At 44.1% G+C, this 17859-nt stretch overlaps 1 protein-coding gene and 1 long non-coding RNA gene across 2 annotated transcripts; one reads left to right on the top strand and one right to left on the bottom strand.

The window, feature by feature from the left end:
• Positions 1-13554: 13554 nt before the first annotated feature.
• Positions 13555-14805, bottom strand: LOC119280099 (F-box protein At5g49610-like). The gene has a single exon (XM_037561074.1). It carries the CDS (start codon positions 14803-14805, stop codon positions 13600-13602), a length of 1206 nt encoding a protein of 401 aa, XP_037416971.1. The 3' UTR covers positions 13555-13599.
• Positions 14806-16123: 1318 nt separating this feature from the next.
• On the top strand, positions 16124-16712 carry LOC119282352. Its single transcript, XR_005138715.1, has 2 exons — positions 16124-16212; positions 16301-16712. It is a non-coding gene; the product is annotated as an uncharacterized LOC119282352 (long non-coding RNA).
• Positions 16713-17859: the final 1147 nt, after the last annotated feature.

The following is a 17859-nucleotide window of genomic DNA, read 5'->3' as shown; positions in this document are numbered from 1 at the left end:
CCTCCCCTTCTGCTCAATGCTAGTTCTCGTCGCCCGGATTCACGGCAACCCACCACCAGCATCTTGTTTCATGCTCGCCACCACGCTTGAAGCACCATAGCCCCGTGAATGGATGTAGCACAACACGTAGCTACTAGTAGCAAAAAATCGAGGGAGTTGCAGCAAAAATGTCGTCCTCATCGTCACCGGTCGCATCTAAGCCGTAAAAGCATTATAGCTCGTGAATGGATGTAGCAAACACAAAGGTGGTAGTAGCAAAAAATGAGACCGTTGCAGCAAAAATGTCGTCCTCCCCATCGTCGGTCGCATCTGAGTCGTAAAGCACCATGGCCTCGTGAATGGATGTAGCAAACACAAAAGCGGTAGTAGCAAAAACTTGAGACAATTGTAGCAAAAAACCGGATCAAAGGTCTCACTGATGCTCATGGTGTCGTTCATATGGAGCAGGCAACTATGATGGGTATGGAAAATGAGTATTTTCAAAGTATCTTTTCTGCTGACCATCTTCTTGATCCTGGAGACGTTGTGCGTCTTGTTCAGCCCAAGGTGACAAGTATTATGAATGATAAGCTTTGTTCCGAGCTCACTGACAAGGAGATTGTTGATGCCATGTTCCAAATTGGTCCCCTAAAGGCACCAGGACCGGACGGGTTCCCTGCCAGGTTCTTCCAGAGGCATTGGTCAGTGCTCAAGGAGGACATCATTAACTCCGTTAAGCTTTTTTTGTCATGGGTGTGATGCCAGAGGGGGTGAACAGTACCACTATCGTACTCATCCCAAAGATAGATAACCCCTTACAGATCACATATTTTCGGCCCATCAGCCTTTGTAACGTCATTTACAAGGTTATATCAAAATGTTTGGTTAATCGCCTGCGCCCCTATCTTGATGATCTCGTCTCCCCAGAGCAGAGCGCTTTTGTCCCAGGCAGATTAATTACGGACAATGCTTTGATTGCTTTTGAGTGTATCCATTCTATCAAGCATGAGAAATATCCGGATCAAAGTTTTTGTGCTTATAAACTTGACCTCTCGAAAGCATATGACAGAGTACATTGGGTGTTTCTGGAGCGAGTGATGAAACAGTTGGGCTTCTCTCACCGATGGGTGAATTGGATTATGAGGTGTGTCACCTCGGTGAGCTGATCAATCAAACTTAATGGAGCCCTCTCAGATTCATTCGCACCGTTACGCGGGCTACGGCAGGGAGACCCTCTCTCTCCATTTCTTTTTCTATTTGTTGTTGATGGTTTGGATGTTATCCTGAAACAGGAAATTGCAGCCCATAATATTACCCCAACCAGGGTGTGTCCGCAGACGCCTGGTATCTCACATCTCTTGTTCGCGGATGACACACTTTTATTCTTTCGAGCCAATGCGGGTGAAGCAAATCAAGTCAAGCAGGTACTTAAAAAATATGCTAGTGCTACTGGACAATTGATCAATCCAGCCAAGTGCTCTATCTTGTTCAGTCACCGCTATAGGGATGTGGACAAGCAGATTGTTATGCAAACTCTGGAGGTGACTAATGCTAATTTTGACGAGAAATATCTTGGGCTGCCAACTCCCAATGGCCGCTTCTCCAAGGAGAAGTTAAAGAATTTGCAGCAACAACTCACTAAGCGTATCATACAGTGGGGAGAATTAATGTCACAAGCAGGAAGGGAAGTTTTGATAAAAAGTGGTTGCACATGCACTCCCTACCTTCTTGATAAGTGTCTTCAAATTTCCTTGCAGCACATGCAATGATCTCGGCCATATGATCCACAGCTATTGGTGGGGTGCAACGAAGGGCAAACAGAAAACACATTGGAAAGCGTGGGATCAGTTACTTAGGCCCAAAGCTTCAGGAGGTATGGGTTTCAAGGATTTTCGTCTATTTAACCAGGCTATGCTTGCTCGGCAGGCCTGGAGGATCATGGCTTTCCCTGACAGTCTTTGTGCTCGTGTACTGACAGCCCAATATTTCCCGCATGGACGTATGGAGGACACGGTCTTAACCAGCAACGCATCCCAAAAATGGCATTCCATCGTGCACGGTTTGAAACTTCTAAAACAAGGGCTTGTGTGGTGCATAGGTAATGGAGCCTCGGTTAGAGTCTGGCGAGACTCTTGGATCCCTCATCCAACAGGGCGGCCACCCATCTCCCCCCAAGGCCGATGTCGACTCCGTCGGGTGAGTGAGCTACTGGACGTGCACGGTGCATGGCGAGGCAACTTGTTGCGACGCTATTTTTCTACCAGTGGATGTGCAAGAAATTCTGAAGATTAAAGCTTCACCGAGATTGGGCGACGACGACCTAAACGCAACGGTATCTTCACCGTGCGTAGTGCGTATCGACTGGCGCTCAAGGACAAGCTCCGTCCTTCTTTAGTCACGGCGAGCAGGGCACCGGACAGGCGACGTGCCGTCTGGGCATCAATATGGAGGTGCCCTGCTCCTCCTAAGGTGCGTGTATTCGGATGGCGAGTGGCGACAAATTCACTTGCAACTTGGGCTAACAAGTTTGATCGCCACATTGGAACAACTGACATATGTCCATTATGTGGACTCGAGCGTGAGGACACATTTCACACTTTTTGTAGGTGTCCTCTTGCAGTGGAACTCTGGCAAGCTATGGCAAAGGTGTGGTGCATCCCTGAGATTACGTCGATGTGTAATACCGGGCCGGAGTGGCTCTTACACTCCATGGCGGACTTGAATGACGGCGATCGGCTGCGTCTATTGATGTTGTTGTGGAGGTGCTGGCATGTGCGGAATGAAATTACCCATCATAAGCCAGCACCACCAGTGGAAGCATCTAAACGTTTTCTGCAGAGCTATGTGTCCTCCTTGTTGAACCTGCAACACTATTCCACGGTGGAGCTAGTGAAAGGGAAGATGGTGGCAGATATAGTGTGGCTCAGCCATTGTTGCATGCAAAAAGTCCAAAGCCACCACCTTCTAAATGGCAGCCTCCTCCTACAAGATGGACCAAGCTGAATGTTGATGGGTCAATGTCTACGGCCGATGGTACTGCAGGTGTCGGCATGATATTGCATGACTAGGACGGCGCCATCGTCTTCTCGGCTTGCCGCTCTCTTTTTTCCTGCCCTGACGTCATGCATGCTGAGCTTGCTGGCTGCATGGAAGGATTGGCTTTGGCGCTTCAGTGGACGGAACTTCCAATCATCCTGGAATGTGATAGCAAGATGGTAGTCGAGATGATCACATCAACAGAACATAATATATCCATATACGCCATGGTAATTTCTGAGATCAAGTTTCTTTTGGGTCAAAGAGAGTGTGTAGTTACTCATATTCCTAGAGAGCAAAATAATGTAAGTCATGTTCTAGCAAACTTTGGTAGATCGGAGAACCGCACGATTGTTTGGCTCCGTTCTGGACCAGCTAATATTCCTAGTCTGTGTAGGGATGAATTTATTTGCTCTTGAGTAATACACTTCTTTTTACCCCCGCAAAAAAAAAACTTCACATACGTCGATTACCGACGATTGCATTGTACCGCCGTGGAAGGGAGTGACATCATACTGAAGTTGTTCGGTCCGGAAGTTGTCTTCGCCCCCGAAGACGACCTATAGTTCGATCCACCCTAGTGGGCGGACAGGGTGTCCTGGTATTAAGCCGTGGAAACCTGCATCTAAACTTTGTAGACTAGATAGGGAGACCCCCATCTTGTTTTGAGGTCGGGGAAGATTATGTTCAGGCCGTTGCCTCCATCCATCAGGACATGTGAGAGGCGGCATCCCTCGACAATTGGATCTACCACTAGGGTATGTCTGCCCGGGTGGGGGATGATCTCGGTGTAGTCGTTGATGTTGAACGTCACTGTTTCATCTGATCACGTGAGGAGCTCACTGTTTATTGGTTCTGCCATGTAGATAGCGCGATGCGTAAGTTTTTAGTTCTAGCGTGTTTCTGCCGTTGGGAAAAATCATGCTAACCTTGGGCTCTGGGAGGGTCGATGGGTTGAAGGCGTCCCAGCCTTCTCCCTAAGGGCAGCAGCTCGCGAATATTCTCCTTGTGATATAGTTTGAGCCGAGGAATCCTACCCAACTCCTTGCTAGTTCAACAAGATAAACTCAATCATCCCAAAACGCATGTAGTCGATGAACGACACGGGCGAGACATCAAAGAGTTGCCCCGAGCCGTCTACGTCCAGCTCGAAAGAGCTGAACGTGAAGGTCTGGTCTGGCGTGAATTTTTCGGCCTCTTCTGGATCTCCACCCCGGGTTAGGTCTCCGACCAAAGTCGCTCGTTCCTGGCGCGCCAACTAACGGTGCACAATACCTCCAGATCTCTAGGTAGGGTTCCTGACGTGGTCAGAAGTATTGGGATGGAGCCCACACACAAGTTACGCAGGTCCGGGCCTCCGGAGAGTAATACCCTACTTTCTGTTGCTTCTTATTCATGGTGATGGGATGCCTCATGCAAGGGATTATTATGGTGGAATTTAGGCAGCTACCGAGAGTTGCCTTTTTGAGATTGGATGCCTCGAGGGCTTCCCTAACCTCCCCATATATAGGCGGGGAAGGTTAGGGTTTATAGTGGGGAGACGCAATCTAAGCAGCCGCCCTTCATGACTTGGGAGGCAAGATGCCCGTAAGTCTGTTCGTCCTTCTGTTGGGCCTTGCGGGCCCCTGCCCCGGAGCTCCCTTCATGTCCTCTTGATGGGCCACCCTTGGTACATATCCCCGTCAGCACCACAAATGGTGCAAGTCCAAATGCACCCTGAAAAGGGCCATACAAAACCGGCACCACTTGCGAACTAGTTGATGGTGGTGGAGCCTCCGTCGGGCATCTGGACGCACACCAGAACAGGTCGGAAAACCCGCCAAACTGCACTGCAAAAGCCGAACACCTGCCAACCAGGGCAGCCTCTGCAATGGTGCGTCCCTGGTCATCCTCATCACGACCAACACGCAACAGACACAAACGCCCATTGTAGGTGACCGGCGCCTCCGTGGGGCAACCAGATCTGGCCGCAGTCCGCTGGGAACCCAGATTGGGCCCGACCCCTGCCCACAAAGTGCCACCGTAGCTGCGACCCTCGCCGGGCACGTGTGTCCCCATGCCGCCCAGGCACCTAGCCTCCCTGCAACCATCTCCCGCCGTCCCGCCACGCACCCGACACCTTTGCTCGGCCGAGAGCCCTGCGCCGGCCAAAGCCTTGCGGGAGGGAGAGAACAGGGCCAGGCCCCTACCCATAGAGCGGCGTCGTAGCTGCAACCCTCACCGGCGCACGAGGGTCAGTTATTGCATGTGCCCTCTTTCAGCGTCCGGACCCGTCCCTCTTCGTATACAAAATGAGTAAAATTAGTTGTAGCTTTTGTTTAATAGAGTTAGTTTATTTTGTACTAGCGGATTGATTTTGCGGGTCAAAGCGGGATGCCCATCTCGTATACAAAATGAGTAAAATTAGTTGTAGCTTTTGTTTAATAGAGTTAGTTTATTTTGTACTAGCAGATTGATTTTCCGGGTCAATGCGGGATGCCCACCTCATATACAAAATGAGTAAAATTAGTTGGAGCTTTTGTTTAATAGAGTTAGTTTATTTTGTACTAGCGGATTGATTTTGCGGGTCAAAGCGGGATGCCCATCTCGTATACAAAATGAGTAAAATTAGTTGTAGCTTTTGTTTAATAGAGTTAGTTTATTTTGTACTAGCGGATTGATTTTCCGGGTCAATGCGGGATGCCCACCTCGTATACAAAATGAGTAAAATTAGTTGTAGCTTTTGTTTAATAGAGTTAGTTTATTTTGTACTAGCGGATTGATTTTGCGGGTCAATGTGGGATGCTCACCTCGTATACAAAATGAGTAAAGTTAGTTGTAGCTTTTGTTTAATAGAGTTAGTTTATTTTGTACTAGCCGATTGATTTTGCGGGTCAATACGGGATGCCCTCCTCGTATACAAAATGAGTAAAATTAGTTGTAGCTTTTGTTTAATAGAGTTAGTTTATTTTGTACTAGTAAGTGTGCACGTGCAACGCACGTCTATTTGGACTAATAAGTGTGCACGTGCAACACGCATCTATTTAGATTAACACATTATACTAAACTTAATACAAGACAATTTTTTCGTAAGTTTGAAATTTTCTTATAAAGTACACAATCTCTTATTCCCGACTTGTACAAATAATTTGAAATATCGTTTCTCTTTAATCAATATCGTTTCTCCTTAATCAACATGTCTCCTGTATTAAAAGACCAACCACTTTTCCCAATGTATAAAACTCAAAATTATTTAGAAGATTCATCATGATTCTTCATATGCACACATTTATGCAAGTATAATCACACATGAAAATGTCACTTAGGACAAGCTAAGGAACCGTTTCAGTGCCAACAAACTCCAGTCAAGAATTATTATTACAATTGAGTGTCAACCACAATAGTGGGAAGAGACCATGGTTTGTTGAAAAAAGGAAGTCATTGTCAAATAGATAAGTGTAGAGATGTCTTGACTGTATAAAATCAGCTGTGAAACAAGACCAAAAAAATGCTAGTTGGACCATCCGATTCTACTATTGCGCCACAAGTGTTGTAATGTCTGGAAGCAAGAAAAGTGACTTATTTTATTATGGAAATAGAACATGTGAACCAAATAAAAATTACAGTGATAAATGGCATAATTATACTTGTTATTCACTGGACAAAAGCATTAATATGACAACTTCAAACAGTTACTTGAGTACTACACATTTCTTTAAGGGCTCAACATTCTAAAAATTTTCCCCGCAAAAAAGAAAAACATTCTAAAATTTTGACAATAGAACAAATATCCTCTCAGTTTGTAGTAATAATGATACGAAGATAAATAATTTGGAAATGGTCTTCAACATGCGTAGGCTACCACTTGTAAGAATAACAGTGGCAAAAGAAGGCCAACAAATACCGGTTTAAAAAGAAAAAAACTGCAGACATGCTTCCAATTTTAGCAACTCTAGTGGATAAAACATACTTTACCTCTCAAGCCAGGAAATAGTCAAATGAAAAAATGTACTTCTTATAAGTAGTAGAGATGAAGTCATAGGGATCATGATTCAAGATATTCGGAGAAATATGGTTGGTCTCTCTGTATGATGCGAACTCGTCACCTCTACCAAATAGGTCGTGCGTAATATGTAATGTAGAGTGCAATAATGAAATAAAATAAATGATATGAGAATTTACCATGACCATAAAATATCCTACATTCGTCATCATCATAATCAACATGCATTTTTTGCTTCTCTTATATGTGGTCCAAGTTTTCTATCAGGAAAACATGTTAACTCAACTGTAGATAAGGATTGTACATAAGGACTGTATAAAATTGCCATGTATCTGCTGGACAAACAGATACACTTATGCAAACTTCAGGTTTTTTTTAGTAAAACTTATGTGAACTTTAGTTTTTTTCCACTAAAACTTATGCAAACTTCTTGGTTTCTTTCAGTGAAACGTAAGGTCTTGGTTCAGTCAATTTGTTTGTGAGTTCACTGTGTAGTCATAAGCTGGCCATGTAATAACCGGTAGTCAGTACTTAAAAAAGCAAGGATGTCTGTTGCAGGTACGCGAAAATCAGTGAAAAATAAAGAAAGAAAGAAGGCAATGGTTGCCTGAAACCCAACTGTGTGTGCTCCAGCGCTCCTCTGTTTCTCATTGCCTCATCTCTAGTTCCTGTACTTCTAGATGTGTCACCACCGGCGAGGTAGCGATGACAGTAAAAAACAGCACTCGGTACTTACCTGATTAGTGCGTGTGTGCGGCGCGTTCGTGTGAAGGCGAGCGTCTCCGCCGTTCAGGCCTGCGAGCTTCCGCGGCGACCGTGTCCTCTCACCAGCTGGGGGCATTGTCGACGCAGGTGAGTCAGTCGTCCAGCTTTGAGGCAGCGGCCTCCACGCACCGGGGCGTGGGGAGTTCCATGCGTCCGACGAAGGTAGGATGTCTTTGGACGACGTCGTCCACGCGTGAGTACTGGACAAGCGTGTCCAACGGAGCAGCACGCGTCAGAGCTAAGGGAGTCGACGGTGGCTTCGGGCGAGTGAGATGGGGCCGTGATTAGCTTCACCTGCTGCGCAGTTGCCGAGACTTGGCGCCGCCCTGTGGACGAATATGGTTGGCGACCAGGCGAATCAACATGCATGACTGTGGGGGCGAATGCCCCCACTCAATTTTTTTGGCCCGCTTATACCGGTCCAGGATACTCAGCGTTGCCCCTACTTGAAGGCGTCGGGTGGTTGTCAGCGTGGGTGTTGTGGACGGTGCTGAAGTCGACGCGGATGCCGATGATTCCAGGAGAGCATGCCCAGGACGTGGACGAAGTCGTTGCAGTCAGTAGAAGAGTGACCTGGCCTCCAGGTAGAAGACGAAGGCGGTGATGGCACGTGTGTGTGTTCAGAGGAAGCCGCAGCTCCTCCTTGCCTGTCTCCCATTGTGGCTCTCGTGGGTGGTGGGCTGGTGACGGCAGGCGACTCGCGATCGTGATTCCCTGATAGGAGACAATAGGATGCGTTCGCAATTAGTTTCCTAATAGTTAGATGCGTTCATGATTAGTTATTTAATAGGACGCGTCCGTGATTAGTTTCCTAATAATTAGATGCGACCGTGATTAGTTTCCTAATAATTAGATTCGTCCGTGATTAATTTCCTAATAGGATGCGCTCGTGATTATTTTTCTAATAATAGGATGCGTCCATGATTAGTTTCCTAATAATAGGATGCGTTTGTGATTAGTTTTCTAATAATTAGATGTGCCCGTGATTAGTTTCTTAATATGATGTATCCGTGATTATAGTTTCCTAATTGACCAGGCGTGGACTTTCATATTTTCCTTCACGGTGGAGTACGGTCAGTCAATGTAAATTGCTAAGTGCACACGGAGAACAGATTAGGATAGGGCTAGCCGTTAGATTGAGTTTAGTGGGACTAATCATGCGGTGGTAATGTATCCGTGTACGTTTTACGGGGTACACTTAGGAAAGATAATGTTTGCTCTTTTATAAGTAGTATAGACTAGCGGATTGATTTTGCGGGTCAATGCGGGATGCCCACCTCGTGTACAAAATGAGTAAAATTAGTTGTAGCTTTTGTTTAACAGAGTTAGTTTATTTTGTACTAGCGGATTGATTTTGCGGGTCAATGCGGGACGCCCACGTGCATCCCTACCTCTTTCTCTCGGTCCCTCTCCCTAGCAGGATCTGCATGCACATGAAACGTATGAAGAGTCTCTTTCACGAAGCACATTGATGTTGTGTTGACTGCTATTTTCGCCAGCCCTGTATTTCCCAGATGTACCTCTTCATTCTGATTGCTTTTTAGTTCTTGAGTTAGTCAAATTTTTATTTCTCAGATACTAAAAGATGAAGCAACTAAGTAGAACTATGGCTATGCTGTTGCAACCTTCGTTTTCCTTGTCTGGCTTCAGCATGCCATGTTGTTTACATTTATCTACTTTTTTAAAATCCGCGAATCAAAATTGGTTCTTGTTTCACCTGCAGAACAGAAGAGATGCTGTGTCCATGTCGCTCTCGCAAATAAAGTTGCAACTTCATTCCGAAACAGAATAGGGGAACAAACCGCAAGTGACAGCGTATCAGAATGCAAGATTTATCATGGGAATAAAACGAGGTAAATACACCAGTGGTGCTTGAACTTGCCATGGATGTACACTTTAGAGCCTGAACTTGCAAAATACATTGAACTGGTTCCATAACTTGGCATGGACGTGCATATACGGTTCAAATGGCGTTTGTATACGTCCACGAAGCCGAGGAGGCGCGCCATCGTGCCATGGGGCCCGCTGTCATTGACAAGGGTGTGTGGCCTATTTTTTGTGGGGAAACCTCGGGAATTATTTTCTTACAATAAGGCCATTATGGCGAAACTGACAAATTATAAAATAAAAACTGGGAGTATAACTATAAGATACAAATTAAAACTGGTGTGCGGGAACGAACCAAGGACGTACCAGTCAAGTGCATGCCGCTAACCACTCGAGAACTTCACATTTCCTGATATTTAATGATTCATAACTTTTATAAACACTTGGCCGAACAAAATAAATAGAAATAATCCAGCAAAAACAGCATCGGATCAGTGACCCAAACATCAGAACAAAGCTTGTAGACCAAGCACGGATGCACTCCGACCAATGAGTTGTCATGTATCAAAAGTACAAGTACTCTTTATGACTGTATAACAAACATAATTTCAAAATAATGCAATAATCTTCGTGTCATTTTAAAAATAATTCACGTGTTATTTTAAAACATATTCATTAAATTGAAAATATTTATGAATGAGTAAAATGTTTATATGATTCAGGTATTATTCATGTGAGGGTCCGCAGTCTAATGGCACACTAGGCTTGTATTTTTTCTAAAAAACACACAAACTTATATACTATATAAACTTTTTAAAACAACACAATTTTTTGTTAAAGCATGAACACATTGATATACTACATAAATAGTTTACTAAAAATGCAAAAATTTAAAATTATATGCAAATTTATTTAAATATATGAACATTTCAAAATTACTTTAATATTTTTCATAGTTTTAAATAGCCGGCCATAGCCTCGCTATAGTTCTGCTATAGCTGTTTGAGCATGTTGCCGCTAAATGATTTCATGTACAATTTGCCGCTATAGCCTCGCTATAGCCTAGCTATAGCTGTTTTTAAGGGTCGCCGCTATATGCCATACCCTGCTATTTAGAACGTTGATTTTTTGAAATAAAAGCATCTTTTCAAATTATAAATTTTATTCTAATTCATAATTTTATTATGTGCATTTCTATTAAATTTCTGCATATGTATCTCATGAAATTATATGAACTTTTTAACATAATTTGTTTTACATATATGTATATTGTTTGTAACATGATAATAATTAACGTATTTTTTGAATGAAATGAAAAAGAACAAACCCGTTGAAACTTGATCCACACCGTGGTCCATTTTAGTCACACGGGCTCGTTATATTATAGACCTAAATTTATCATTTTACCATTCGATGTCGTCGGTTATAGTGGTACGTGCGGCCGCTATATAGCCCCTGGTTGCAGGTTCAGAGCAATGGCACTATATTGCTGGAATAATATTTTTAATTTACATTGTTCAGCTTTATGTTTATAAAGTGTATGAATCCTTTCCTGACACTAAATTTGAACGGGTAGATTGGCTAGGCACGCACACCTGCGCGTGTGGTTCAAACCCCGGACCAATTTATTTTCTCTTTGAGGGCCTATTTGTAAGAAAAAATTTATTCTAGGGGGTTTCGGCAAAAAAAAACCCAGGCCATACGCCTTGTCCCTTACATCCTGGAGTGCCTGTTGGCGTCATGGACGTATAAAAACAAGATTTGAACCGTATATGCACGTCCATGCCAAGTTATGAAACCAGTTCAATGTATTTTGCAAGTTCAGGCACCAAAGTGCACATTCGTGGCAAGTTCAAGCACCTGTGATGTATTTACCTCGAATAAAACCCATCTGCTGCAGATGTAAACACCAGAAATCTGGATGGGTTTCCTATTATAGACACATCAGCTGAGAAACCGAAATGAACAATTTCTATGGGTATCATAGCATAAGCTGAAGCCAGAAACTAGCAAAATCAAATAGTCTACTTTTTTCAGTTTTTATAACCAAAAGGCGATCTTAGCCCCATGTCCTGACAAAAGAGACAAAAATATCTAATGGTTGTCTAATTTTCCACAGAAAGATGCGAGGAAAAACAACACCACTCTTCTCTGAAAGCTTTATATATAAGAAAATTATAAGCAAGGAGAAGTTCCTCGTATTACAATCATCTCATACTCTCTGCAACAAGCCTCATCTTCACCGCTGGCAATTTAGTCCAGTGCTTCAGCGACCAGACCCTCCATCTCGTAAACCGTCATAGCGTCGTCTATATAACTGATGCCACGCGTACCATCTGTCTCAAGTCTCAACTCTTGCAATCCGCGGAAGTAACTGTGAGATCACATCATCAAAAATACAGCTCAGCAAATTGCAAACTGCGTAGATGGTGGTGCTATTTTAGATAATGCGTCACTCTGTTTTTTGTGGTTCAGATCGTGACATATTTGTAGACAGCCACGTCAGATGGGTAAACTTGAAATCTGCAGGAATTTCGTATGGAATGGGAAATTCAAATGTGGAGAGGCTTCCTTTCAGTTCCAAAATAATGTTACAGCTATTGCTCTATTCTCCTGCTAGTCAGGGTGGAAAAAAGGCAACCAGGATAAACATAAGCTAAATGATCGAGGATGTTTCAGAAGATTAGAAAAAGCGAAAAATGAACCGCTGAGAATGGGTCAGCCCATTCTAGCATGAAGCTGGAAGTGGACACAAGCCATGGGAAAAAAAAACTAAATTAACCAGTGTTGCGGCACACTAGTACTTCTTTGCTTGATTCTTGATTCTATATATCTAAGATCATTCGTTCATTACTGCCAAGTCCGGGATACTATCACAACTTCCTTCCAATTTGAGAAAGTATCAGACCTCTGCGAAGGAACTTCCGGGGTTTTGGCATGTACTCCCTCCGGTCCTTTTTACTCTGCATATAAGAATTGTCTGAAGTCAAACTTCTTAGAGTTTGACCATATTTATATGAAAACATGTTAACATCTATCATGCTAAAATTATACAATATGAAACTTTAAGTCCTGATGCATAAACTGGTATTGTTTTCACATTGTGAATGTTGATATTTTTTTCTATGAAGTTGGTCAAACTTTACGAGGCTTGACTTCAAACAGATCTTATATGCGAACTAAAAAGGACCGGAGGGAGTATATTTTCAAACTGTCACTGTGAACTGTAACTGTGATTCTGCCAATACAGGCAAACCTAATATGTTGGGCGCCAGACAGCTAACCAAGCACGTGCCGATAGCACTCCACAGATAGATAATCATCGAATAGTTGGGCACTTTTAGCGGTAGATAGGCTGAAGCAGTAGATAGGTACACTGACATTTTGATGAAAGTGGTCCAACACACACCCCATAAGTCTCAAGAAGTGAGACTCCAGAAGTTCTAATGCTTATCAAGAACCTACCGGTAACCACCTGGTATTCTGCTATTTCAGTACCAAGGACAATGACTACTATTCATGCAAGCATATCATCAGTTTTGTTATCTATAAGCTACCACAAATCTCTGTAAAATATTTCCCCCCATCTTGCAGATTGTAGCTCTGTAGAACACTACAATTTGCAATTCGCAGAACAGATTCTTACCAAGGTTAAAACAGATCAGTGTCATCCTTGCATCTTCCACAAGGTTTTATACACATTCTCAGCATATATTATAGAGTAGCAAAACTATAAAGGAAAATTTTGAATAAGCATGGTGTGAGTGCAGGCATGCATTAACATTTGGATCATACTCCCTCCGTCCGGAATTACTTGTCGCTCAAATGGATGTATCTAGAGTACATATATAGACAAGCAAAGAGTCCAACCTCCCTCCTACTTAGTAATTACTCCCTCTTGTAAACTTTTATAAGACGTTTTAGGTCACAAAGGGAGTATTTTCTAGCTAGATACTCACAGCGATAGTAAGCAAGGAGACCATCAAGAAGAAGCACCAGTGCTAGCTCCCCTACAGCCCTCGGAGAAAGCGTGGCAGCCTCACACGGCTGCCATCTTTCCTCTGGAAGAATGGATGCCTGACTAGGCTCTCTTTGAAAGAGATCCCGAGAAGCTTTGGATCAACGTTCTCCCATAGGAATTTCTGGATCAAGTCGCCCTTGTTGTCACAGTGAAACAGGGAGAGGGACCAACAAATGCGACCGATTAGCAGCATATCTCCGTTCTCAGACACAACCTTGCCGTATAGACACTGAACACATTTACCATCTTCCATCATCTCCTCCTCCGGCAATTCCGTCCGGTACTTTGATGACCATACTTCTGCCTCGTAGTCCTCCAACACCCACGCTTTCGCGGTCATGGTAGCCGTATCTATGCAGCCGATGCCGAGCATACCATCCATCTGAAGCAGATGTGCCGAGCTGGTGGCTGTGGGAGATTGCGCCCAGCTGAATGACTCTGCCACCGTGTCGAAAATTACTATCTTGCTGTTGAAAGCATGCCAATGTAGGCAGCCATGTAGCAGGAGAGGCGGGTGCTCGGAGGCTTGAAGGTGCCACCAGGACCTGTCCTTGTTCATGGATGGCGAGGCCACTGGCAGCCCGATGCATCGCTGTTGTCCCTGGAACGAGCTGACGGTGAGGACGTAGTAGGCGACCCTGCAGCTCTTGTTGTCTGGATACTTCCAGAAGAGGACACGGTAGTCGCCCGACGGGCGGTGAGGGTACAGGGCCGCGACACTGCCGCCGGTCAGATCCGGGAGCTGGAGCCACTGGCGCGTCGCCGGGTTGCAGATGTAGAAGCGGTGGTTGGAGAGGGAAAGGAGGAGGAGCCCGTCGCAGGAGGCGTGGATGGTGAAGCTACGTCGATCTTTGTTGTAGTCGTCGAACCCGAGGACGGGCCGGCGAGCGGCGGGGGTTCGCCGGATATCCAAGGCATCAACCACGGCGTGGGCGGCGTAGTCGTTACTCCTGGTGCGGAAGAAGACCAGCGGGAGGGATGGCTGGCGGCGGTGGTGGGCCATCAGGAACGCGGCGTCGGAGGCGAGGCGACGCCAGGAGCGGCAGGCCGCGCGGCAGCGGAGGAGCTCCTTCGCCGGCACGCGGACGAGGATTTCCCACTGGACGACCTCGTCAGGGAGGGGGGCGGGGACGGCGGCATGGTCGCGCCTGCGCGGCGTCCCGTTCACCACGGATCCAGCGCCGCCGCCAGCCATCGCAGGTGCTCGCCGGCGACGGCGAATCTTAGGGTTTGACCTGAATTTTGGGCTGCTGCGGCGAGGCCTGGTGGAAAATTGGGCAAATATGATTTGCACGAATATTAAAGTGCCAACCAACGGTGGATTAAGCCCTCTCGCAACTTACTTGATGCATTTTTAGTTAGTTTTTATTTATTCATCAGTCGTAAAGGCTTCTTCAATAGTCTCATCACCTAGGTTGATTGTTTATCATTCTCCCTTTGACATTAACCAATATTACCATTTTTCCTATCTGAAGAGACGAATCTATGTGTCGGGATGATGTGCTAGCTGGCTCGACCACAACCCAGTCTTCTTCGAAGGAAGGGATATTTAAGCACTATACGCGTGACACATGTGGTAAGCAATCCAAACTATTTAAGAAAAATATATAATGTAACGATCAACTGCAAGAGTTACATGATGAAAGGGGCAAGGATTGTCCAAATCAGGTAGAGAAGTCATGGTTAAATCGATTTTCCGAGCCCAACCAACGTATCCTATGAGTTGCTTGCTTTTGTTTCCCCAAAAAACTTGGCAAGAGTCTATCATTGATTTCATCCATTTTATGTATCAGGTCAGGTAGATTCTGAACCCTATAAGATAATTTTCAGAAGGGAACCGAGGTATGTGTGATACGTCTCCAACGTATTTATAATTTTTGATTGTTCCACGATATTATATTATCCGTTTTGGATATTTATGAGCTTTACTTTACACTTTTATATCATTTTTGGGACCAACCTACTAACCGGAGGCCCAACCCAAATTGCTGTTTTTTGCCTATTTAAGTGTTTCGAAGAAAAGGAATATCAAACGGAGTCCAAACAGAATGAAACCTTCGGGAGCGATCTTTTTGAAACAAACGCAATCCAGGAGACTTGGAGTGGACGTCAAGAAGCAGCCGAGGCGGCCACGAGGCAGGAGAGCGCGCCATAGGGGGGTGGGCGCCCCCCACCCTCGTGGGCCCCTCGTGGCTCCCCTGACCTACCTCCTTCACACACACACACACACACACACACACACACACACACACACACACACACATATATATATATATATATATATATATATGGAAAATGCATCCTACCATTAGGTGGTAGTTACCCCCACCACCGTTACCCTCGGATTGCATTTAGATTGATGCTAATATTAACGGGTTGCTGGCGAAAAAAGGTGGATGCAGCTGCCCCGCTCGAGCTGTTAGTTGAAGTCCCTATTTTCTTGGCTATAAAAATGGTAGATTAGAGGGGACCGTGCCCACAAGATCATTGGTTTGTTGACCAGTTTTTTATATCGACGCCAAGAAGTATATACGGCGGCGGCGATGTTGCTGCTCCAAATCAGGTGCGGCGGCGGAGAATGTGAATTAGTAATGACAAAGAGGTACACATCAATATTTTATGAGAACATTAGCTTTCCCTGGATTTGGTAATTTCTTTTTAATGTATCTGGATTTGCTATCTTCCTCTAGATGTGAGAGCGCATACTCATCTGAGAGTTTGCCGGCGACGCGAGACCAAGGATGTGAAGCGTGGTAATTTACAAGGAGCATCCCACATGAGATTGCTCCCGCACGGCGGCGGCAATAACGATGTACAACTGCTCACAGCTGATAGGTAACTGATTGACTGTCCTGGCGCGGTGGCGGGCATGGCGACATAAACGACACACAAGGAGTGCTACTGCTCCGTCGTGGCGGCAACGTACGGTTGCAATAGATATGCTGGCACAACAAACTCCATAGTGAGACAACGTGTTAGAACATGGCCACATGCAACGATGGAGGAAGACAATAGTGTATATGATGAATCAGTTGTACCATTTTGCACATTGATGTGATATACTAAGAGATATACTTCATACTATGCTTTTTTTAGTTTGAATTGTTCATAGTAGAATTTTTGTATTATACTCCATACTGTCGTTCTTCATTATACACCATACTACCTTCTTGAATATACTCTCCCCGTGTGATGAATAAACTAACTTCCATAGTGGATTAGTGGTATGTCATGGACATACAAATTGCCACACTTAATTATACTCTAATTTAATTTCATTGACATACTCTTCTCGTACTCCAATAAAGCAGATACTCCATACCCTAGTTACGTACACACTAGGTACCTAATTCACATACTACTTGCTACTACTCCATACTGAGGCCCAGGAGTATCTCATTATGATACACATGTGGCATCATGTCTGCATCATTTACGTACACGCCATTTACTTCATAATGATCGGATGCTTTAGCTAGATGTAAACATACTCTTGATTGTTGTCGCCAAAAAAAATCTCTCTATTGTAAATGACGTTCTCCATACGACTTGAATACAGATACTCCATACTTCCTTTTTTATATACTTTATACTGGCTATACTTAGATGCCATACAATCTACTTAACACCATGGTTTTCAATTTCAGTTTCAGAAAAATTTCAGCATCAACCGAAATCACTGAAATTCAGTGAATTTCAGTGATTTCAGTTTCCATTTCAGCCAAATGACCGAAATATTCACTTGAATTCAATTAAAAATTTGAAAAAATTTAAAAATATTTCGAAAAATATTGGAATTATTCTGCTATACTGAAATTGCTGAAATATTTTGGCCGAAACGTAATATTTCAGTGTTTGCTGAAATGACTGAAATTCAGCGAATTTCACTGAAATCTCACTGAAAGTGAAAACCATGCTTAACACACGACATTGCAATGACACTGATTAAAATTGACGTGGATGTGGCGATTACTTACGATGAAATTCCTTACAAAGTAATTGTTAAACTATATACTTCATACTACGTACCCTAAAAATACTACATATACTCACACTATATTCTCCGTCCATTTTAGGATATATACTCCGTTCGTAGTATATATTGTATACTCCTTTCTTTACATACTATATACTCCATACTGTTCCCGGGAAAAATACTCCATACTGTTAAAAAAACTATATACTCCAACCCACTGCATGGGTGGTGCATGCATACCCTATTCACAAGGTAGCCGCATCTTATCTATCC

Source organism: Triticum dicoccoides, chromosome 3B (assembly GCF_002162155.2).
Source record: "Triticum dicoccoides isolate Atlit2015 ecotype Zavitan chromosome 3B, WEW_v2.0, whole genome shotgun sequence".
NCBI lineage: Eukaryota > Viridiplantae > Streptophyta > Magnoliopsida > Poales > Poaceae > Triticum > Triticum dicoccoides.
This window is presented reverse-complemented; position numbering and strand designations above follow the sequence as displayed.